The sequence below is a fragment of the Hyperoodon ampullatus genome (genome assembly GCF_949752795.1).
Source record: "Hyperoodon ampullatus genome assembly, chromosome: 1".
In the NCBI taxonomy this organism is placed as follows: Eukaryota; Metazoa; Chordata; class Mammalia; order Artiodactyla; family Ziphiidae; genus Hyperoodon; species Hyperoodon ampullatus.
In genome coordinates this window covers 58,815,180-58,839,875 of record NC_136914.1, presented here as the reverse complement: position 1 = coordinate 58,839,875, position 24,696 = coordinate 58,815,180, and the positions used below count along the sequence as shown (strand labels likewise).

The 24,696-nt window shown below is 37.2% G+C and overlaps 1 protein-coding gene across 1 annotated transcript; it reads right to left on the bottom strand.

Annotated features, from left to right (window-relative positions):
* Positions 1–651: 651 nt before the first annotated feature.
* Positions 652–23,670, bottom strand: VPS26A (VPS26 retromer complex component A; the record flags this gene model as incomplete). Its single annotated transcript, XM_079715472.1, is given in 10 exon segments — positions 652–1,085; positions 2,651–2,793; positions 4,742–4,810; positions 8,249–8,355; positions 10,010–10,174; positions 10,813–10,969; positions 12,069–12,144; positions 18,870–19,019; positions 23,579–23,604; positions 23,607–23,670. Coding segments are annotated over 10 exon segments (1,071 nt in total). The 3' UTR covers positions 652–971.
* Positions 23,671–24,696: the final 1,026 nt, after the last annotated feature.

Here is a 24,696-nt window from a genome sequence, read left to right as displayed (position 1 = left end):
GGCAACTACATACTTCACCAGTTCTCCTGAGTCCTCCATCCTCAAATTTTCCCCTGAAAAGGGAAGAGAATATCTGCAAGGAAATTATATTTGCATATATGTGCTAAAAAGATTCCTTAAATCAAAAAAATTTTTTTCAAAGTATTTATGGAAAAATTATATAGTTTTAACAAACTAAAATGCCAACAGAGTCAACTCCACATTGCAGAAAACATACCGTGGTACCTATCTGATAGTAGTAGCAAAATGGTTACTTAATATGGTACCCCCCCCAAAAAAAAGCTGCAATGACATGCCATATAATCTCTTATGGAAAAAAATTTAATATTCACACCACAGAAGACTTCAAAAAGAACAAAATTCAGGAAGCCATGAAATGGTAGACTCAGAGGCACCTACAGCGAAACACTCGTATGCATTTCTCAAACACGTATGGAAAAACAAAAATGTAGTTTTCAAAAATATTGAGATGCCATGTTTTAAATCTTTGCAGGATTAAGGGCCACTCAGGTTTTTCTAATTTTATTTGAACACAAAATGTTTAATTTTTTGCATGTAGAGAATAAGAGGTAATCATTAGCATGAAAAAGGAGAATAAAAAATTTGTAATCAACATTATGCAGAAAGAAAGCAAAATTACAAATACCAACCTACTCACATGAAAATCTTTAATGTTTATACTGATGTACAGCTGAGTGCTCATCATTAAATGAAAGTGTGTGGTTAAAAAAACAACAACACGGCAGTTTAAGAAAGTTCCAGTGTTTCAAAGAAAGCACTTTTTAAATGTATATACATGAAGAACATTTAGTTATGTCATAAAATAAACTCAGCACTGTAAGATAAAGGAAGACTATCATAAATGGAGTTTTGGCCTTTTCCCCGCCCTACACGCTGCAACCATCTTTAACCTGCCGAACTTAAATCTCAACAGATATAGGAGTTTTTTTCTTTTTTTTCGCCTATTCAGTTCACATTTCAGGCTGCTCAGCAGATGCCTGCGATTCTGGCGATTCAAATCGCTGGTGAAAGTTTGTTCTCTGTTTCCTCAGTTTTTCAGGAGCTTTTCTCCACAAAATTATCTCCTAGAAGACAAATGCAAGACAACAAATTAATGTCCTCATATTATTCCTTATATTTTCACCATAGAAATAATGCCACTTCAATTTTAACCATAACAAAACTAACTTCTTCCCTACAAAAGCCCTCCTCTTTCCTAATTGACTCACCTTTTTCCAATTCTAATCTTGGGCCTCCCCTTCTGCCAACTCTGCTCCCCCCCACCAACACCCATGCATGCCACCACCATGAATCCAATCTGGCACAAAGTTCTAGCTATTACTGCTTTAAAGAATTCCTAAAATCTACCTTTTGTTTGTTGTTCCACTGCCCTTATCCAAATTCAAGCCCTTGTCACTTCAACCTTAGATACTAAAATAGCTTCCTGGTAGATGGCTCTCCCTCCCTTGCCTGATACCCCTTTCTAAGCTATCCTTCCTATCACTTCCAGATTAGTCTAAAACATTGCTTGGATGACTCTTCAATAGTTCTCAGTTCCTCCAGGATAAATCTCCAACCAGGCATTCAAGCCCTCCATAACCTTTATCCAGTTTATCAACATCACTCTCTTCCCTACCTAGACCCCAGTACCCCACCAGCCAAACTGGGTTACTCTGCGTCTAACGCACTTCAAATTAAACTTTCCCTCCATCTTCCCCTTTATATTCTTCAAATCCCTCTTCCTCTGCCTATCTAAGTCTTACCCTAACCAATACATCCTGAGATCTCTTCTCTTCTAAATTCTTAAAATTACTTGCTTCATAAAATCAGGGCAGGCTGTTTGTTTTTTAACCAACATAGCAGAATTTAAACATCCAAATGAATGCTCGTGGGAAGCATATACTTACTCAGTAGGGCCCCAATATGTAATTGATTTGGAAATTGTAAATTTCATATGATCTAATTTGAAATTATAAATCACCATTTATAATTTTAATTATACAGCATTATGGCAGCATTAGCGGAGTAACTTTTCTCTCTTCCAAATTACTGTCAAACTATTACTTAAGTTTTCTGTTAATTATACAATCTCTCTCTTTCCACATATTGGCAATGTGAGGACCTTGAGGACAAACCATGTTTAAAAAGGTAGCTTTTATATTCATCACAGTACTCAACACAGAATAACTTTTTTTTCCAGAATAATTTCTAATTTAGTTTTGAACACTCAACTGACATTCAAATATTTATTAATCTGATTCAGAATACAGAAGACCATTCTAATCACAATCTTTTATTCAAAATTCACCAAAGGCTTTTAATTGATTTTCAAATGAGAACAAGTTTTATGATAAACATCTTATATTTAAAGAGTATTAGGGACTTCCCTGGTGGCACAGTGGTTAAGAATACGCCTGCCAATGCAGGGGACATGGGCTCGATCCCTGGTCCGGGAAGATCCCACATGCCGCGGAGCAAGAAGAGATGGATTACAACATAGTTCCATTCATGCTTACTTCTATATCATACTGTCAGTGTTTTCACTTAGAAACCCCCACTTGCTCAGTACAATAAAGCTTAGAAAAGTGGCTGCTTTCCAGGTGTTTTTAGAATTGCCACAGAACAAAATAACATCTGGGTGGCACCATACCTGCTGCTTGAAGTACCTCCTGTCTTCCTCATCAACAAGGACTAGATTCAAAAAGTACCTTACTGAAAATTTTTTGTTCACATCTCTCATTGTTGGAGTTGGGTCATAGCCTGCTAAAAACAGTCTTATTGGTATTGATTCACCTGAAAGAAAAGCAATTTCCATTTAATTCTAAAGGATGATTAAATATATCAATAGTTACATAACACCTAAAACTAAGCATCATAGAGAAGACATTAATGCTTCAGTTCCTCACAAGACAGCAGCATAACAAAAGCTTTAGACAAGGGTTTCTCAGCCTTGACGCTATTGACATTTTAGGCCTGATAATTCTTTGTCGTGGATAAGGTCCTATGCACTGTATGAAGTTCAGCAGCATTCCTGGCCTCTACGCACAAGATCCCAGTAGCAGTCCCCAAATATGATAACCAAAAATGTCTCCAGGCATTGCCAAATGTCCCCTGGGGAGGGGGGACCAAAATTGCCCCTAGATGAGAAACACTGCTCTAGAGCCAAAATGCCTGGATTTGAATCCCAACTCCAGCCAAGTCACTTAACCATCTGTTTCATCTGTACCATAATTTCTAATCATGTGTATAAATCCTTGAATACTTATTACTAATTCACCCAAAGCAACAAACATGTTCAGAATGATGACATTCCTTCATTACCAGAAAGATTGCTATTAAGATTCTCATGGCTTCTCTTTTTCTACAAATAATTATTTGCATATTCTGCTTTGAATCCTTTTTATGTAATACTTTTCTTATGTGTATCTATTTCCTTAAAGATGTACAACCCATCACTTTACATAAAAATTTGTGGCTGCTGGAATTTTACAAAGTTATGTTGCATAACACAAGAGTACACACACAAGAGTCCTGGAGTCAGAAACCCCTGGACTCAAACTCCAACTGTGCAATGACTAGCTATCGAAGGAAACCAGAATATGTCACTGAAAAATATTCCTCTTTGACATACAGATTATTTTGAGCTGAAGGCAATTAAGCAGCAGCAAAAGCATAAAAGAACCCCATTCTGCCTAAAGGCAGGATATAAATTCTCCTTTTACTGGAAACAGCCTCTTTTCAGCCCAGGGATGGCACGAGAGGAATCTGCAAACAAGCCTACTCCATTGGTTTTCTCCCACATATTTACCTGCCCGTAGTTTGCCACCCCGGGAAGCCTAAACTGCTCTCCTTTGCCCAGTCATTTCTCTCCAAACTTATTGTTCTTTTGAAGATGCTATATAAGCTGAAATTCTAAGTCACAGCTTTGAGTTACTTTTTTGTTGAGGTTTCTCCTGGGTGATGTGTACTGCATGCATTAATCAACTGTTTTTCTCTTATTAATCTTTTTGTTAAAGAATTCCAGCTGAAAATCTAAGATGGGTAGAGGGAAAGTTCTGCCTCCCCTACAGTATATCACCTTTAACAAGTTTTTAACCTCTACATCTCAGTTTCATGTATAAAATAAGGGCTACAACTACCTAACTCAAAGTGTGGTAGGGTACTTGACAGCGCCTGAGAATACAATGCCTCATCTATAGTTGGTACTCAGTAAATGGTAACTACTCTTTGAAGTAATTACTAACAGAGTAAGAAAAAGCCAAAGACATAAATTTAAAATGATAAATACTGGCTTCGTTATCTTAGACACTGAAAATTATCTAGTAAGGGAACTGCTTATTTTCTTGAGGGCTATATAAGAACTCCAAAATCCCACAGAAATGAATACTCAATTATACTGCACCTTATGTTCAGCGTGAGTAAAAAAGATTTACAGAGAGAAACTACTGTAACAAAAGATAATTAAAATATTATAAATTCAGAACTAGGGAAGAGATATCCATAAATGTCTCTTCTAAATTCTAAACTTAAACTGAGTAAAAAATTGAACCTTATTTCAAACTAGAAAGTACTACTATAGTCTTCTCAGCATTTATCAAAGATGATCTTAAAAATCACTGTAAGAATCATTTTAAGAATTCACATATATATTCACACTGAATAAATACTTTCAAACTAATCTGCCATGAACACTGCTATCTGAACTACCTGTAACTTAAAAAGTAAATGAAAAGTGTATTACCTTTTACTGGTGCACCATCCATTATTTCATATTTAGCGATTGTTTCTGTTTCTGTTGTGGTACTGGGTCCTAGTGCAATAATGTAAATAAAATTAACTTAAATACTGCTAGAATATGATTTCCAGACTTATACCTTCTTCCTATTTTCTGACTACATTATTTGAGTACTAATTTACTTTCCCCTTTTGTGAAAATGTTGATCATTCTTTTCTATTTCTTGATCTACACTTACTTACCACCCAACTGAAGGTCTCACTCCCTTCCTCCCAAAGGTAATTCAATAGACTCTTGAAAAACTGCAGGGGCTGGGGCACTTGACCGTACACACAGGAAAACGTGTGTATAATTTATAGTCTGTCCTCTGTATCCTCCACTCCTCCCTATCCACGGTTCCTCCCTATCTGTGGATTCAACCAACTGCAGATCATGTAGTAGTGTAATATTTACCACTGAAAAAAATCCACTATAAGTGGACCCATGCAGTTCAAACCTCATGTTATTCAAGGGTCAACTGTATACAGTTAAGAAATAATCTTCACAGATTTCCTTCTATCATTTCTAATATCTGCTAAAATAGAAACTAGCAATGCATAGCAGTGCACTGACATGCTAGTTTTCTCTGCAACACCCAAAATGTTTTCTCTTGTTAACTTTAACATAGACAAAACATCAAAGTGAATACCTGACATACAGTTCTTTTAAACAGTCAATGGTATGTTTAAAAGGTACACTAAAACATATAGTAATGATCCCAATGTTGTAAAATATATAATACGCAAAGGCTAAGGTCTGTTCTGGATTATGAGTACAAATTATTTTTTATTTAAAATTTTCCAGAACCGAACATAATTTTTATAACTAGAAAAAAATGTTTAAATAAACAATTTCTTTTTAAACAACAAATGGGAACCTGAAGTTTGGTTTTAATATCCTTAAATCACTTTAACTTTTTTTTTTTTTTTTTTTTTTTTTCCCAGTCTGTGGCTTGTCTTTTTATTCTCTAAACCATAGACAGTTTTGGGGTTTTTTTTTAAATTAATTAATTAATTTTATTTTTGGCTTCCTTGGGTCTTCGTTGCTGCGCACGGGCCTTCTCTAATTGCGGCGAGTGGGGGCTACTCTTCATTGAGGTGTGCAGGCTTCTTATTGCTGTGGCTTCTCTTGTTGCGGAGTGCGGGATCTAGGCACGCAGGCTTCAGTAGTTGTGGCACACAGGCTCAGTAGTCGTGGCACACGGGCTTAGTTGCTTTGTGGCATGTGGAATCTTCCAGGACCAGGGCTCGAACCCACATCTGAGCATTGGCAGGCGGATTCTTAACCACTGCGCCACTAGGGAAGTCCCTAATCACTCTAACTTTTATTAGCAGGTGAAAAATGGAGATTAAGAAATTACAGATGTTTAAAATCATGACTACCAATTATAAATTCTTAAAAAGTGTTGCCTAAAATCCTTTTTAGCAGAAAACCAGCAAAGTTAAAGGGAACAAACTAAATCTAAATATTAATTAAAATCAGGGAATTCCCTGACGGTCCAGTGGTTAGAACTTCGCACTTCCGCTGCAGGGGGCACAGGTTTGATCCCTGGTCAGAGAACTAAGATCCCACAAGCCACATGGCGTGGCCAAAAAAATAATAATAATTAAAATTAAAAAGAAGTTATGGGGCTTCCCTGGTGGCGCAGTGGTTGAGAGTCTGCCTGCCGATGCAGGGGATGAGGGTTCGTGTCCCGGTCCAGGAAGATCCCACATGCTGCGGAGCGGCTGGGCCCGTGAGCCATGGCTGCTGAGCCTGCACGTCCGGAGCCTGTGCTCCACAACGGGAGAGGCCACAACAGTGAGAGGCCCACGTACCGCAAAAAAAAAAAAAAAAAAGCAGTTATAAAAAAAAAACAGTTATGAACCAATAGAAGATTTGGGGGCAACTGGTCAGCTATCTGGAGAAAAGTAAAGTTGGATCCATAGCTGATCTCTTACATCAGGACAAATTCCAAATAAATTAAAAGTTTAAACAAAATTCCTAAACTATAATGTATTACTTTAGTAGAATCAAGCACAGAAAATTATTTTTAGAACCTCAGTGTAAAAAAGGCCTTTCTAACTGTGGTGTAAAACCCAGAATCCATAAGAGTAAAAACTGATAAATCTGACTTACATAAACATCAAGAACTTATAGATGGCAAAAACCACCATAAGCAAGACAAACGGGAAATTTTGCTGCTCTTAATACAGAAAGAGGGGGACTTCCCTGGTGGTGCAGTGGTTGAGAATCCGCCTGTCAATGCAGAGGACATGGGTTCGATCCCTGGTCTAGGAAGATCCCACATGCCATGGAGCAACTAAGCCCATGCACCACAACTACTGAGGCTGCGCTCTAAAGCCCACGAGCCACAGCTACTGAGCCCACATGCTGCAACTACTGAAGCCCATGTGCCTAGAGCCCATGCTCTGCAACAAGAGAAGCCACTGCAATGAAAAGCCTGTGCACCACAATGAAGAGCAGCCCCTGCTCACTGCAACTAGAGAAAGCCTGCACGCAGCAGCGAAGACCGAGTGCAGCCAAAAAAGAAAAAAAAACAGAAGAAAAAGGGATTGATTTTCCTAATATATAAAGAGTTTCTACACATCAAAAGGAAAAGACTAATAATCCAATAGAGATGGGGCAAAGGATATGGATAGGTGGTTTACAGAAAAGAAATACAAATGGCTTTTATACACATGAAAAGATGCTCACCCTCACTCAGATGAGAAAAATGAATTAAACTTTTCCCCCTACCCATGAGATCAGCTAGAAGTTTTATAACATCATGCTTATGAGACTACAAGGAGAAAGAGGCACCCTCCTACATTCACTGCTGGTAGTAATGCAAGCTGGTACAGTCCATAAAGAAGAAAAAGTGATAATATGAATCGAAATTACAAATGAATATACCCTTGGAAACAGCAATTCCACTTCTAAGATTTTATCTTGCACACAAACCAACACATATGTGAAAAGATATTATTAACTAAAGCATTGTTTATAACAGCAAAAGACTAGAAACAACCTGTTATATCCACCAATAGCTAGTACACCCATTGAATGGAATACTGTAAGAAAGATGAGGAAGTGTTCCACACATTGATATGTAAAGAACTCTAAAGTATGTATTGTATATAAAAACTAAGAAGGAGGGGGTGTAATATAGAGGCACTTGCACGTATATGGATAAATACTTAAAGGATTTTAAAACCTACAAACATATCACCTATGAGTAGCTGGAGTACATAAATAGGACACTTTTTACCGTATAATCGTTCACACTTTATTTCTGAACCATGTGAATTTATTATCTATTCAAAAATTAATTTTTAAAAAAACATAAATGAGTAAACTCATAAACTCACTGCCAGCAATATTAAGTATCAAAGTTAGTCTCCAAGGTGGATATTTATTTTAAGTTTAAACAATATTTTAAGATTTCAAAATTTCAACTAAAATGAATTTCAGTTCAAATACTCTTCAACTTACCAATTCCCGTGATCTCTTTTTTAATCAGTTGTAACTCCATATGTTGGATTTTTATTCTTACTAATAAGAAGTAAATTTTTCCAACGATCACATCCTTTAAATGATACCTTTGGGGAAAGAGTATTTGTCACTTACTAAATATCAGTTTACAAAACAAACAAAAAGAGTGAAACATGTCCTGAAAGGCTTTATTAGATATCTGTAGGATAAATACTATTTAAGAATACCATTCTGACTATTCATGTGTTTAATGTTCTTTTTTCAAAAAAGTACTCATCATTTTACTATAAAAATAAGGAAGCAAACTTTACTTGACCATTGATACACCTCAGAGGGAAGAATTGGCCTGATTAATTGTTGGTCCCTATGTAGAGGTTAACTTAGTTTCCAAACAACTTAAGCATGAAAAATTAAGATTTTTATGCCTGAAAATTTTTATTTGGTGTATGAAGATGTTTTGAACATTAAAAACTCTACACATGGGTTTAGTGTCAGTATTACTGCAAGTGCTAGAATAGTGCAGCTAACAAGTCACCTGGCCACAAAGAGAGACTCCATAAATTGAGTTTGTTGCTGTAATACCTACTAATCAAGGACTTTTCCCAGGGACCTTGAAATAATATGGTAGCAAACCTAGGAATTCCTGTAATTCCCAGAGGGCTTTTTTTTTTTTAAACTTCTCCCAGGTTTGGATCTCAAAATAATATCCCAAGAGTTGATTAATGCAATTATGTTAGTCTGAAGGGAGGCTTCCAGTGACAAGTTTTAGGTCCTAAACTATCTAATAATTTTATCAACAACATAATTTAAGACCCTGAACACGTGTGTATCATAATTTCAGTGATATAAACTGGGACATGACAAGTAATAAAAATCATGTAACAGAAGAGTGCACAGGAAGGGGATAAAAGAATGAATATCCATTTCTTCAACAAATAAACTTTAATGAAAAATAAATAAATAAAAGAGAAAACCTATAAATTAAAAGAGATTTAAGAATAAAAAAACCAAATGTAGTGTGTTTGGATCCACTGGATTTGAGCAAGTCTTGTTTGGATACTGATTTGAACAAACCATATGGGGAAAAAACATTTATGAGTAAATTAGGGAAAAGTGAACACTGACTAAATATGTGACGAGGTTAAGGAATTATTAATATTTTTAGATATATACTTTGGTATATGTTTGAAATTTTCCATAATAAAGCTTTAAAAGGCATTAATAAATAAAATAAGACCCCATTTCTGAAAATGCACAACATATATAAACATAAATACCCCCTCCCATGGAAAGATATACAAGAGGATTTAATAGTGGTTAAGTAGTAATGGTGAAAATATGTGGTATTTTTACTTCCTTTGACTTTTCTACATTGTCAGTTTTTTTAATAATAAAAATGTATTGCTCATGTGGTCAGAAAAAGAGCATTTTTACTTATTTTTAAAGAGATGACCAGCTAAAATGATCTCAAGACAAGAAGATAAATTTTTTGAGACATATAGGATTAGATGCCTTCTGAGATGGTGAGATCCTCTATAAAAAATGGCCAATTACCAGGAGTAGAATAAGAAAGACATCTGCACTGAGTCAGAAACAAAACCAAATTCCTAAAGTTTCTTTCAGCTCAGAGATTCTGTTGGTCTGTTAACATCAGATTAATGTTGATTCTATCCTTACCTTGACCAATTTACAAAGACATAAAAGGTTTATTTCTTAATTTTCCCTGAACATTTATGTTATCTGTTTGTGAAAGGTACTTACTTTGATTTATTATATTCAAATTCTATGTGTAGACAATCTTCAATGCCCACTTCCATCTTAATAGAATTGTTGACATCAGGATAGGTAGCAAGCTGGTGAACAATAAGATCATATTCTTTTACCAAGTCTGTCAGTCTTCTTACTATCGTCACTTTAAGGAAATACCTACAAAATTAATGGAGAGGACAAGTTAAATCTCCTGTGATATATCTCAGTGTTTTAAATAAGCAAACATTAACTGCAACTCTGCTTTCTCCTTCCTGGAACTCCTCAGGGATCAATTTACTCCATTTACTTCATGAAGAAGTTTTAATTTTTAAATAAATGCCCCCACCATGGAAAAAATACAAAGTTCAATTTTAAGAATAGTGTACATACTTTTTAGATCAATTTGAAGTACCATCATCAAGCCTACTTGAGGACATCTCTCTAGATCACTGCTTTTTGTTTGTTTTTTCTTTTTTTCTAGATCACTTCTTAACCATACACTAAATGAGATTCATTGGGAAACTAATGGATTTAGAGAGTAATTCCATTTACAGGACAAATGAAGTACCTAAGAACGATTCATACAGGGAAGTGTATGACTAAAACTTCTCATAATAGGATTCTCTACAACTACAGAAGGCTCTTTACTACATCAGATGAGCATTAGCCAGAAAAAAACAAAATATTTGACAGAATTTTAAAAATCTTAAGTCTTCCAGTCCAAAATTATAATTAGAAGTTCTAATAAGACATTCAGTAGTAGTCATTACTTTCTGGTTTTGATTCTGTCTACAGTTTCTGATACATGTTCATACCTTAAACGGACATTGGCACCGATGTAAGATTCATATGGCTTTTCAACTTGCATAAATTCAAAATCATAACTTCTGCTCTGTGTCAGTTCTCCAGGTAAGGCTAGTTCTTTCACTAGGTTTACAAATTCGTGAGTATTACTCTTGTCATTGAAAAGTTCTAAGAAATTTTAAAAAGCAAAAAGACCAATTATATTTAATACCCATCTCATTAAAACCCAAACTTCTACTTCCAAAGCAAATAATTTTTACAAAAAGAATTAGTTGGATTTGTCTCCGCTTTAAATACTAGAGCTATGATCTGAATTCCATTATCTTTCTCACTATTATGCTCCACTTAGGCATAAAAAAATTCAAGCAGCATAGCAAAATGAAAATTTCTATTATAAAAAAATGAATTCATTCCTTTAATGCAGTTAGGGTTTGCCCAGTATGAAGCTGTTTTAACAGACATATTTCCAGCAATTATTTGAACTTCCTCCCTTCTAGGCAAAAAATGTATTGTCTTGTTGTTTTGCTTTAGTTAGGCAAATATATTACCTTGATAAAACTATAATACGCAAAAGACTAAAATGAACTATCAGTTAATTACTATAATTTGTCCCTTAAATATAATCTCATCCAAAATAGACATGTAAATAAATATCCACCCATTCCAATTTTGATACTTTAAAAATGTACAGTAAAACTTAGAAAGCTAGGACCTATTTTCTTTTCTCTTTTCCAAATCTGCAGTACCAAAAGATTTATACAGTTTAACTCCTACTAAATCAAGAATGTCTCTGAAATACACATATGGAAACATACACAAGTTGATCTAAGTCAAAAAGAAATTACACTTTTCCTTTTCACATGGAATTTTCTATTGACAAGTGAGTCTGGCTACAGGTACACACTAAGTTAGGAAGAAAAATGGCATGGGTAATTAGAAAGTGAAGGATGAAGGTGACACTGTTAATTGTGAATAAAGCTGGTGAAAAATGTAGGCAGATGGAAATTTCAGTGAGTAAACTAATTTACTTGAATTATTTTTCAAGGCTGGTAGCTTACATAACTCCTTTCACTTTTAGTAATTAAGTTTAATCACAAATAAAGGCAGGATTAGTCAAATATTTAATACAATTAAAAGAAACATGATTTAATGTTTATAAAATAAATCCTCTTTTATTAGGCAAAATCAATTCCTTCTTTCCATAAAGCTAACTCTCTTCAAACTCAGTTATCAAAGAAAAAAAAAGTAATACTATTTTAAAACTCACCAATTTGACCTACAAATTCAATTCTAATTCCTTGGTGCTCTAGCCTCTTTCCAGATTGCTTAAAGGCTATGTTTACCTGCCAAAACATGAAATTGTAAGAGATGTTAACAATCCTTTGTGGGCCTACTAGCAGATTGCTTCCAGATGAATACAATGTATAAATATTTCAGGTATTCATTTCTGAAATCTGAGACACCACCACATACCTAGATCCTACCTAGACCTTATAGCGCCAGAGAAGGTAAAACCTACTCATATACAATCAGTAATGAACCTATTACTTATACGTACACTTAAAGCATCTTCTTTGTTAGTAAGGAATCCTTCTTTACAGCTGGAGAACTATAAAGACTCAATAAAAGGGAAAACTTTCAACTATTCAAATATGTTTTCAGGTCAAATAGTTAAAAAATTCTACAACAGCATTTTAATGTAAGGTTATTACTAATTCCAAGAACTGACCTTAAAGATCACTTTCAGCCTTTTATAACCAACAATATATTGTTATAATTCCTGATCTTAAAAGCAATGCTTATTGCCCTGAGTCTGCTACTCATCCTAAAAACAGAATGTCTAAAGATTTAAATTTTGAGTATGATTACCTTACGTGCTTTTCAAATTAAATATATAATCTAAAATCCCTAAATTCATATGTGCCAAATGGAAACCTTAATTTTATACATTTTAATTTAACAAAATATCTATAAAGTACATACATATTAAAAACAAAATTTGAAACATTTAAGGATTAGCTAACATACCAAAAAGCATACTTCCGGGTTTATTCTCTACTATAAAAAATATTGGTAGCATGACTCTTAAAAGCTTTTCTTCCAAATAGTGTTTTCAAAAGACAACAGAAATTAAGGACCAATAAAAACCGAAGTTCAGTTACTTCTGTCTGTAAACTACATAATTAAAATATTCATGCTTCTATATCTTCCATATCTGTGACCAGGATGAGTTAGTTACTTGCCTTCCAAATTAATATCTCAGAAAAACAAGTAAATAATTAAACAAATTGTAGTATATCATATGATGGAGTATAATTAAAGTATAAAAATAATAAGGTCAAAGAATATTTAATGATGTGGGAAGATGTGCATGGTATGTCACATGAAGGAAGCATGGTCAAACTGTATACAAGTATAATGCCAATTATATTTTTTAAACTACACAAAAAACTCTTAACAGGAGTTACTTCTGGAATGTATGCTTATGGGTAATTTTGTTTCCTTCTCTGTAGCTTTTTGTGACAGATGGCAATTAAATTTAACTTTAAAAAGTATATGCTTCAGGAGTCCCAAGACAATTCAATGGGGAAAGAATATTCTTTTCAACAAATAGTGCTGGAACAACTCAATCTCAACATACAAAAAAATGAAATTGGATCCCTACCTCGCACCATATACAAATATTAACTCAAAATGGATAAAAGACCTAAATGTAAGAGCTACAGTTACAAAACTCTTAGAAGAAAACATAGGTGTAAATCTTCATTATCTTGGATAGGCAACTGTTTCTCAGATGACACCAAAAGCATGAGAAATGAAATTTTAAAAAAGATAAACTGGACATCATCAAATAGAAAATTTTAGTACTTCAAGACACCACCAAGAAAGTGAAAAGACAACTCACAGAAATAGAGAAAATATTTGCAAAACATAACTGACAAAAGACTTGTATCTAGAGTATATAAAAAACTCTTACAACTCAACAATCAAAAGACAAATAACCCAATTAAAAATGGTCAAAGGATATGTACAGACTTTTCTCCAAAAGAGTTATACAAACAGCAATAAGGACATGAAAAGATGCTCAATATTATTCATCATTAGGGGAAATGCAAATCAAAACCATTATGACCACTTCTCACCCACTAAGGTGGCAATAAAAAATACAGACAATAATAAGTATTGCCAAGAATGTGAAGAAACCGGAACCCTCATACATTGCTGAAGAGAATATAAAATCGTGCAGCTGCATTGGAAAAGCCTGGCAGTTCCCTTAAAAGTTAAACATAGAGTTAACGTATGACCCAGCAATTCCATTCCTAAGTATACACCCCAGAGAAATGAAAACACACAGTCACACAAAAACTTAACACACAAATGTACAGCAATATTCATAACAGTCAACAAATAGAAACCCAAATATCCTCAACTGAAATGTCCTCAACTGATGAATGGATGAAGAAGTGTGGTACATCCATATACTACACAGATATATACTGAAATATTATTCCACTATAGAAAAGAATGGTGTTTTGATACATGCTACAACATGAATGAACCTTGAAAACATTATGCTACATGAAATGAGGCAGACACAAAAAGACAAATCTTATATGACCACTTATATGAAATAGAACAGGCCCAGAACAGGCAAATCTATAGGAAAAAAAGTAGACTAGAGGGACTTACTTCCCTGGTGGAGCAGTGGTTAAGAATCCGCCTGCCAATGCAGGAGACACAGGTTTGAGCCCTGGTCCAGGAAGATTCCACATGCGCGCAGCAACCCCATGTGCCACAACTACTGAGCCTGCACTCTAGAGCCCGTGAGCCACAACTACTGAGCGTGCATGCCACAACTACTGAAGCCCATGCGCCCAGAGCCCGTGCGCCACAAGAGAAGCCACCACAATGAGAAGCCCACACACCGCAACAAAGAGTAGCCCCTCCTTGCCGCAACTACAGAAAGCCTGCGAGCAGCAACGAAGACCCAACGCAGCCAAAAATAAATAAATAAACATTAAAAAAAAAAAGTAGGGTAGAGGTATCCATGGACTGGGAGAAAAGGGAAAAGAGTAGTTATTGCTTGATGGGTACAAAGCTTCTGTTTGGGGTGATGAACAAATTTTTAAAATAGTGGTGATGGGGGCTTCCCTGGTGGCACAGTGATTGAGAATCCGCCTGCCAATGCAGGGGACACGGGTACGAGCCCTGGTCCAGGAAGATCCCACGTGCCACGGAGCAACTAAGCCCGTGTGCCACAACTACTGAGCCTGCGCTCTAGAGTCCAGGAGCCACAACTACAGAGCCCACATGCTACAACTACTGAAGCCCGTGCACCCTAGAGCCCTTGCTCTGCCACAAGAGAAGCCGCTGCAATGAGAAGGCCACGCACCGCATCGAAAAGGAGGCCCTGCTCTCCGCAACCAGAGAAAGCCCGAGTACAGCAACGAAGACCCAATGCAGCCAAAAATAAATAAATAAAATAAATTTATAAAAAAAAAATAGTGGTGATGATTGCACAACATTGTGAATGTGATTAATGCTACTGAATTATACACATAAAAATGGTTAATATGGCAAATTTTATTATATATATTTTTTACCAAAATTTTTTTAAAAAGGAATAAACCTTGAAGACATCATGCTGAGTAAAGGAAGCCAAACACAAAAGGCCACATATTTTATGATTCCATTTATATGAAATGTCCAGAATAGGCAAATCCATAGAGAAAGAAAGCACATTTATAGATTAGTGGATGCTAGGTGTCTTAATCCATTCAGGCTGCTATGACAAAATACCATAGACTAGGTGGCTTAAAAACAACATAAATTTATTGCTTACACTTCTGGAGGCTGTGAAGTTCAAGATCAAAGCGCCAGGAGATTTGGTGTCCGGGGAGAGCTTGCTTTCTGGTTCACAGACGGCTGTCTTTTCACTATGTCCTCACATGTCAGAAGGTGCACATGGGATTTCTCTGAGGACACTAATCCCATTCATGAGGGCTCTGCCCTCATGACCTAATCATCTCCCAACCCCCCCCCCCAGCCTCACCCCACCCCATACATCACACTGGGGATTAGGTTTCAACACATGAATCTTATAAGGACACAAACATTCAGTTCATGGCACCAAGGGAGTTACTGCTAATGGTATGGTGTTTCTTCTGGGGTGATGAAAACATTATGGAATTAGATAGTGGTGACAGTTGAACAACTCTGCAAATATAGTAAAAACCTCTGAACTGTACACTTTAGTAGGGTGAATTTTATGGTATGTGCATTACAACTCAATAAAGCTATTTAAAAATAATAATAATAAAAAAAAAGAAATGAAAGTATATGTCACAAATAAAGCAATGGAACAAAACAGAGATGTTGAAACAGACTCATACAACCTCCGGCTGATGACAAAGGTGATGCTGCAGTGTAGTGGGGGAAAGGATGGCTTTTTCAATAAATGTCCTGGGTTAATAGATATCCATGTGGGGAAAAGCAAACAAACAAACAAGTAGCCTTGACTCCTATATCACAAAGACAAAATCAATTCCAAAAAACTGAAGATCTAAATGTGAAATGTAAAATTGTTTTAAACTATAGGAAGGGCTTCCCTGGTAGCGCAGTGGTTGAGAGTCCGCCTGCCGATGCAGGGGACGCGGGTTCATGCCCCGGTCCGGGAGGATCCCACATGCCATGGAGTGGCTGGGCCCGTGAGCCATGGCTGCTGAGCCTGCACGTCCGGAGCCTGTGCTCCACAGAGGGAGAGGCCACAACGGTGAGAGGCCCACGTACCGCAAAAAAAAAAAAAAAAAAAAAAAAAAAATTATAGGAAAAACAGGAGAACATCTTCATGCCCATACGGTAGGCAAAGATGTCTTAAACAGGATACAAAAAGCACTAACATTTGTAGAGTATTAAAATTAAGAACTCCTGTTCATCCAAAGACACCATTAAGATAGTGAAAAATCCAGCCAGAAGGATATTTATAATACATATGCAAAGGACTCTATATTGAGAAGCATGTATCAAGAACATACCAAAAAAAAAAAAATCCTACACATCAATAAGAAAAAAAGTCAACTGAGTATAAAAATGAGCCAAAAAATCCCCCACCAAAACCCAAAGTCTTGAATAGGCATTTCACAAAGGACATCAAATAGCCAATAAATATATGAACAGTCGCTCAACCTCATTAGGTGTCAGGGAAATGGAAATTTACACATGTAGCGAGAAAATGAGAAGATAAGACAACAAGCCATAAACTGGGAGAAAATATTTGCAGAAGCCACATCTGAGAAAGGGCTGTTTTCCAAAAAGGGCTGTTTCCGACTCTTAAAACGCAATAAGAAGAAAACAAACAACCCAAATGAAAATTAGGCAAAAGATTTGAACAAGCACTTCACCAAAAAATATATATATTTAAAGATAAACATATGAAAAGATGTTCAACATCATATTATTAGGGAACTGCAAATTAAAACAATGAGATACCACTACAAAACTATTAGAATGGGCAAAATCTACAACACTGACATCATCAAATGCTAGCTAGAATGTGGTACAACAGGAACTCTCATTCATTGCTGAAAATGGTAGTGCTACTTTGGAAAACAGTTTGGCAGTTTCTTACAGAACCAACACTATTTCCTTTACTCGTTTGACATGTTCCATCCTTTTAATGATTTTGTCTGCTCTCTTTCAGGCCTCTTCTCTTTCTCCCCATCATTTTAAAGGGAGGGTAAAGTAGAAAAGCAAAACATTTATTTCAGATATAACACTAAGACATCAGTAAGTAAACTGGCAAAGGACCAGAATAGACGATGCAGTAAAATAGCTAATAAACCTAAGTTCAACCTATCTAGTAACCAAAGAAATGCTATCAAAGAATAATATCACTTTTTCCTATAGAAATAGCAAAGATTAAAAAGTGACCATATTCAGTACTACCCTGAGTGAAACAAGGCATTAAGTGAACATGTGATTTGATGCAAATTATCCAGGTTAGTATGTATTGATACCCTTCAAATATTCATGTCTTCTGGTCCAGCAACTCACTTCCAGGAATTCATTCTAAGAAAGTAATCTTATCCTACAGAAATCTGGAGAAAAACTTATGTACTAAAGTTTTATTACTAAAAACATGTCTGTATTACTAAAGATACGGTGATATACTACAAGCAGTCTGAAAAATGCAGTAGAAACTATTTAAATATCCAATAATAGGGAAAAGGTATGCTTAATATATTATACATACATTAACTAATGCATAGAGACTAGGAGGAAACACATTCAAATTTTAACAGTGAATTATTTCCATATGATGGGAATATAGATAATTATTTTATTTCCCAAACTATCTACCATGTGTATGTATCACCTTAACAAGCAGGGGAGAGAAACTCTTAATATTTTATATTTAGAAAAATTATTTCAAATGTTTTATGACTTGATTTTATCTAGGATATTACCACTCTTCAGTATCACAAACTAATGAGTACTAATCATGTTCCATAAGGTATAAGAATAATCTTATACATCACTTGGTAAGGAAAAGGAGGAAAAAGTTAAACGACAGAAGGTATCATAAATGTATCTGACCATGCATGGACACATTCCAAATGTACTTAAGTCCTCTACAGAGTATCAAATGAGATCAACAGACACAATGACAGTAGTACAGACAGATAAGCTATAAAGAATGAGAAAGAAACTTTTAGAAAGATATACTAGAGAATTATCCCCAATCTCCACAACTCAACTTTATGTTAAAGGAGAAACAAACTTTGAGCGGATCACAGCCCCACTGTAGAAACTGTCTGAAGTTAAACAGATGCACATAGTCACAAACACACAAAATTTTGCACACAGTTTAATTTAGACTCTGCCCCTGTAACCCTTCCAGTTTAAGAATCTTTCCTGTAAATGTTCTACTGAATCAAGGATTTAACTGACCTTCTGAAAAAATTTTCCATCTCTAATAAAATCATTCAAATTTAGATACAGCACAAGCCACTTTCATGACTAATTCTAATACTCTACAACTAGGAAATTCTCCAAACAAAACATTTACCTTCCCTGAAACAGATTCTCCATCATAGAAAAGATAGTGTTTTTCTACTTTGCCATCCTCAGTTTTCATTTCTGCCATTTTCCTCGTTTCCCCATCATTAAGGACAACATCGATCTCACAAATGGGACCAAAAAATCCTCCAAGAAAACTCTGAAATAAAAGGAAAATGTTCATAATTATGTTTTGTCAGTCACTACATTTTTTAATTCAAATTTAATTACCTATAACCTACAGTTAATCTATGAATTCACAAGGAAATAAGAACTTATATCAAATACTACATCAAAACTAAAATTTCATACAATATGCATACAGTTAATGCTGTACTGTATGCTTAAAATTTTGCTGAGGATATATTTATGTTATATGTTTTCTACCACAATAAAATAAAAAGACAAAAAAGAAAACAAATTTAAACACTTTATAATTTCAATCATTTCCACAGGTAACCACTATAAATAATCAAATACTAACATAGACCATAGATCTAAAAGGACTACCCCAGTGGTCCAGTGGTTAAGACGCCCTGCTTCCACTACAGGGGACACAGGTTCAAGCCCTGGTTGGGGGAGTTCCGCATGCATGCCGCGTGGCTAAAAAATTAATCCTAACATCTGGATTTGAAAGGTTACCTTTAGTAATACATCTATGAGGTTCTTTCATTATACTGCTATAATGAAACTCATACAATCCCAATTACTCATGAGTTATTACAAGGTACTACTTATGGTAAAATCTACTGCTATATAGGTCTGAACAGCATGTGTTACATTGCGTAAGCCCTTGGAATAAAACTGGCTCTAATGGAGGAGACTAATTAAATTTCTGCAAATTTTGTGAATACCCAAAAGAAGTGAGCTAAAACTAGGCATGTTTGGTAAGACCAGCCCTCCCGCAGGAAGTTAGTATTGGTGCAGTAGCAAATTCTAGAGCAAGGAACTTGCGTTAAGGCTCGGTTCTGTCCTCAGGAGGACAGCAAACAAGCTAATGATCCTGCTAAGACTATGTGGGTCATAGGGTGATACTATGATCAAAGGAGATAGTGTTTTCCTAAATTCTGAGCTTGCTTCTTTGTTTTTTGGCAGTGCCACGCAGCTTGTGGGATCTTAGTTATAGAACTCGGGCCCTCAGCAGTGAAAGCTCGGAGTCCTAACCACTGGACCGCCGGGGAATTCCCACTTCTTTATTTTTATTAATCCTTTATTAACAAAAGGATTATAATTTCATGAAATCAACTCAAAGGATTGCCAGATTAGTACTTATGACATACTCCAAAGACATAACCAGCAAATTTTCCTTTTGGCAAGATGTTTTAATCTTTCCTGGCAATATTATAAATGACAAACAATTTTAATTAGAAAACTATTCTAGGGGGCTTGCCTGGTGGCGCAGTGGTTGAGAGTCTGCCTGCCAGTACAGGGGGCACGGGTTCGGGCCCTGGCCTGGGAGGATCCCACATGCCGCGGAGCGGCTGGGCCCGTGAGCCACAGCTACTGAGCCTGCGCATCTGGAGCCTGTGCTCCGCAGGAAGAGAGGCCGCGACGGTGAGGGGCCCGCGCGCACCGCGATGAAGAGCGGCCCCCCTCTCGCCGCAACTGGAGAAAGCCCTCGCGCAGAAACGAAGACCCAACACAGCCTAAATAAATAAATAAATTTATTAAAAAAAAAAAAAAACTATTCTGAACTTAGAATGAAAAACATCAATGATAGGGCATGTGCACTGCCCCTTCCTAGTTAGCTTTCATACCCCAAGTTTTAAATTCAAAACTTGCTCAAAATGGTATACATTCTCCTAAGAGTTACAAATATGAGCATGTATAGCAGCTGAAAATCAGTTACTATTTATCAACTATGTGCAAAGCACTGAGCCAGCAAAGGGCGGGGGGGGGGCTGCTGTGGGAGGAGCAATTATGAAAGGGTAGAAGATGACAGTCCAAAATTCAGGTTATAAAATAGAAGCAGGAAAATAAAATTTAATTTTCTCATTCCCCCTTAATACTTCCTAGAGCTGGTTGCAGGAAAACGAGATTTGAAAACTATAAAAATTGTTTTACAAATGAAAGGAAATATTATGGTAACTTTTCCCACATACCTATAGTTAACACATACAGCTGAACTGGGATTTGAAAGTTGATATTAAAAGATCAAATAGTCAAAAATAAAATAACAAAATCAAAATTGCCACTAATTAAAATGGTATAAAACAGACTTAAAAGTCACATAAAACTTCACAATTAACTAACAATTAGTAATTGTAAACAATAAGTTTTATTTTGACACTATATGTAAAAATGTAAGTCTTAGGCATTAAAAATATGTAAAAATTATGTTATCCTCTATTATTTTCTGTATGCATTAAGTATTTCATAACTAAAAATTAAAAATGGACTTACTTTTCAACACAATCAAAACACTAAGATTGGGAGAGATCAGAAGAAATAAAAAAAGCCTAGTGAAGCATATGCAGAAAAACAAAAGGTTGAATGATAAACTACAGCACTTTAACACGGTTAAGTTAATGAGGCCATGAGAATTTAGCACTGGGTTAACATCCAGGTTTTTACACTAGGACACATCAAAAATGAACTAGTCTTAGTAAAAGCCTCCAGAAAATTGTGCATGTAGATAACAGAGACAAAAATATCTGAGAAAAAAGTTTGTCTTGTTTTCCTTCTAGAAGGAGTTGAAAGAAAGATTCTCTACCCAAAGTCTTCTAGAGTTTTTATTTCTAAAAAAAAAAAGAAGGGATTTCCCTGGCGGTCCAGTTGTTAGAACTCTGCGCTGTCACTGCTGAGGGCGTGGGTTCAATCTCTGGTCAGGGAACTAAGATCCCACAAGCCGCATGGTGTGGCCAAATAAATAAATAAAGTTTTTATTTCAAGATGTGCATCTTCTGTATTTCAAACAAAAAGTCACAAAATTAAAATCTTCTTAAAATTATTCACAATCAAATTATAATACTTCTGATATATAAAGAGGAAAAAAATGATCAGAATGGTGAAGACCAGAAGAAGGAAAAGGAATAAAAGCTGTAAAGAGGGTTAGGATATATTAACATATACTTCTGCTGAATTTACAGAAGGCAGTTTTGAAATCTTTTACGAGAAAGACTATCAAGTTCTTTTAGAAAAGATATCTTCAAGTGAGCATTCAAAATAGGGGATTTTCAGCAGCAATACTAGACAATATACAGGTTCAAACTCTTAGGTGGCCTTTAAATAACTAGAGGGCAATATATATGACTACTTAAATATTAGAGCAATTGTTCTCACAGTTTTCCAATCGTAGCCTAAACTACATATCACTGAATTTAGGTTAATTTAAGATTTTTCACAAAATTTGTAAACCTAACACTGAGCATTACCATCTAGCAAAATTACACGTGTATATGTTAAAATACAAACTTTTTAGCCCTCACTGAAGAAATTTCACTACATCCAGTGGCTGTAAAGAAATGCAACTCAAGGTGAGGCAGAAGAGAGGCTCTCAAAATTTATTCACTTAGGGCATACACGAACAATGAAACAGCAAATTTTCATACATATATTATTACACTTGTGCCCATTTCAGTGTTATAAAGCTTTACAATTGTGTTTGTTTCAAGAGTAACTTGAAAATAAAAATTGCTCTTGAACATAATTCAAAAGCTCATTAAAAGTAATAACTTTAAATGTAAGCAAAAGATAGGAGGGCCTTTTAAGTTTTCTTTGCAAATTATATTCAACTAAAGAAGCCTTCTTTAACTCCCTGACAAGGCAAGGTCCCCCAATACTTCCTTCTTATCACAACTGTAATTATTTGTTTCCACGTTAAACAAATAATTACACAAATAAATGTTTATCTCCCTCTGGACTGCAAGCTACAAGAGAGCAAGGGCTGTTTCAGTCTTGCTCAGGGCCCCTGGGAGCAGCTAAGTATTGTAATTATTTGTTAAAAAAAAAAAAAAGGAAAAGGTTCCAAGTTTAAGAATGAACATGTCTGTCCTCACTTTCTTTTATAAATTAAAACAACTCGATTTCTGACTTTAAATGTATTTATTCAAAGTAACTTTAAAAAAAAAAAAAACCTAGCTTGGTCTATAAGCCAGAAGTCTCAAGCAGTTTACGGAACCGGGTGAGCTTTGAGAAAGCAGGTACTATTAAGGAGAGCACACAGTAGGCGCTCAACATAAGCTTGCTAAGTGAACCGAGTAAATGAATACTACCATAAAATGAGCCAAGTGAGATCAAATCTAGAGAAGATCGCCAACACACACAAAGCTAAACGCCATCGTGCCCACGCTGGTGCTTCCCACTAACTGTGGTGAGAGTACTCAGATTTCCCTCCCTCCTCTGCTCCCTAGGCCATTTCAACATCCCAAAGCGGTAAGTTTCCAGAATGGCTTAGTGAAGGAAACGAGACCCAACGCTTAAAACAGCACGCAAGAAACTACTGCCTTTGGCATTAAAAACGTCCTCCCCTCCAACGTCCTTCTCTTTTTCTCTCCCATTCTATAAGTATCAACATCAAGGCTGAACTGGGGTCAGGAAATCGCAGAATATCACCGTATGCAGGCTAAAAAAAAAAAAAAAATCACGGAGTTTATCAAGCTCCTGATCAACATTGGAAGAGAGTGACCAAGTCCCCCCGAGTCCGGAACTGGGGGACTCTTGGGTCATCCCACCTGAAAGGAAGCGAGGCTGCCCGGGAGGAGCAGTGGGGCTGGCTACCTTGGAAGGGGAGGGGAGGGGCGGCGCGGGGTCCGAGTACCCAGCCAGGGCCCCCGCAGCCGATCGAGGAACGCGAGCAGAGGCGCCGACATGGCCAGGAGAACGCGCCGCCACCCGCAGGTGCTCGGGCCTCGCCGAGACCGGGAAGGGGCGGCGCAGCCCGCTAGTCCCCGACTCCGCGGCGGCCAAACAGGCCTAGCCCGGCCCCCCGCCCTGCCCGCCTGCCCCCTCCAGCCGCTCCCCGCAGCCCCTCCCGCGACATCTGGCTCGCCGTTGGCCGTCCCGCCGCGCGCTCCGGGACGAGGGCTGCAAGCGAGCGCGCTAGCCGCCGCGCACTCACCATTGTCATCGCCACCGCCGCGTGCCCCACACTTCACTCCTCTTCCCTCAGGAGAACTCCAAGCCCCCGCTCCCTCCGCCCAGCGTCTTCGTCACGTGACTTTGGGCAGCTCGCCGCACGTGACCCCTCCCTTCCCTTCCTCCCCTTCGCCCAGCACTGGCCCCCTCCGGGCCTCTCGCCCCGCCCTACTGGTCAGCCTGGCCCTCCGAGGAGAGGCCGTTTGGAGGCGGGGCCTCGTGCTCCACCCAACGGCCTAGGGGGTGGGGTCACTGAGTGGCGTCAAGTGGGTGGGGCCAGGGCGGACGTAGGTTCCCCAGCTCCTCCACGCCCTCTTGTCTGTCACGTGACGGGCGGTTCGCTGACCGGCGCTTCGCTGACCGGCGCTTCGCTGACCGGCGCTTCGCTGACGGGCTTTTTTGCCACACCCAGTTCCACTTCTAGTGGAAGTTTGAGCAGCTGGGAAAGAAGAAAGGAGGAAAGAAAAGGTTCGTGCGGGAGGCCATGTCTGCGGGTGGGTTACTAGGCCGAGGAGTTGAAGGGGCGCTGTTACCCGAGGCCCTGATTCGTTAGGCCTCGCAAGAGACGTGCTCTCTCAATTCGGGGATGAGGCATTCTGTCACCATTCTCGAACTCTACCCAACTTCCTTTCTTTCCCTCAGCTTCTGAGATTTGAGAACTCAGAAGCTTTGTCACCTATGAGGAGACCAAAAAAAAAAGGGTACTATATCCGTTGCCTCGTAAAGTACACAGATAATTCCTGAACTATCCGCCCCTTAGC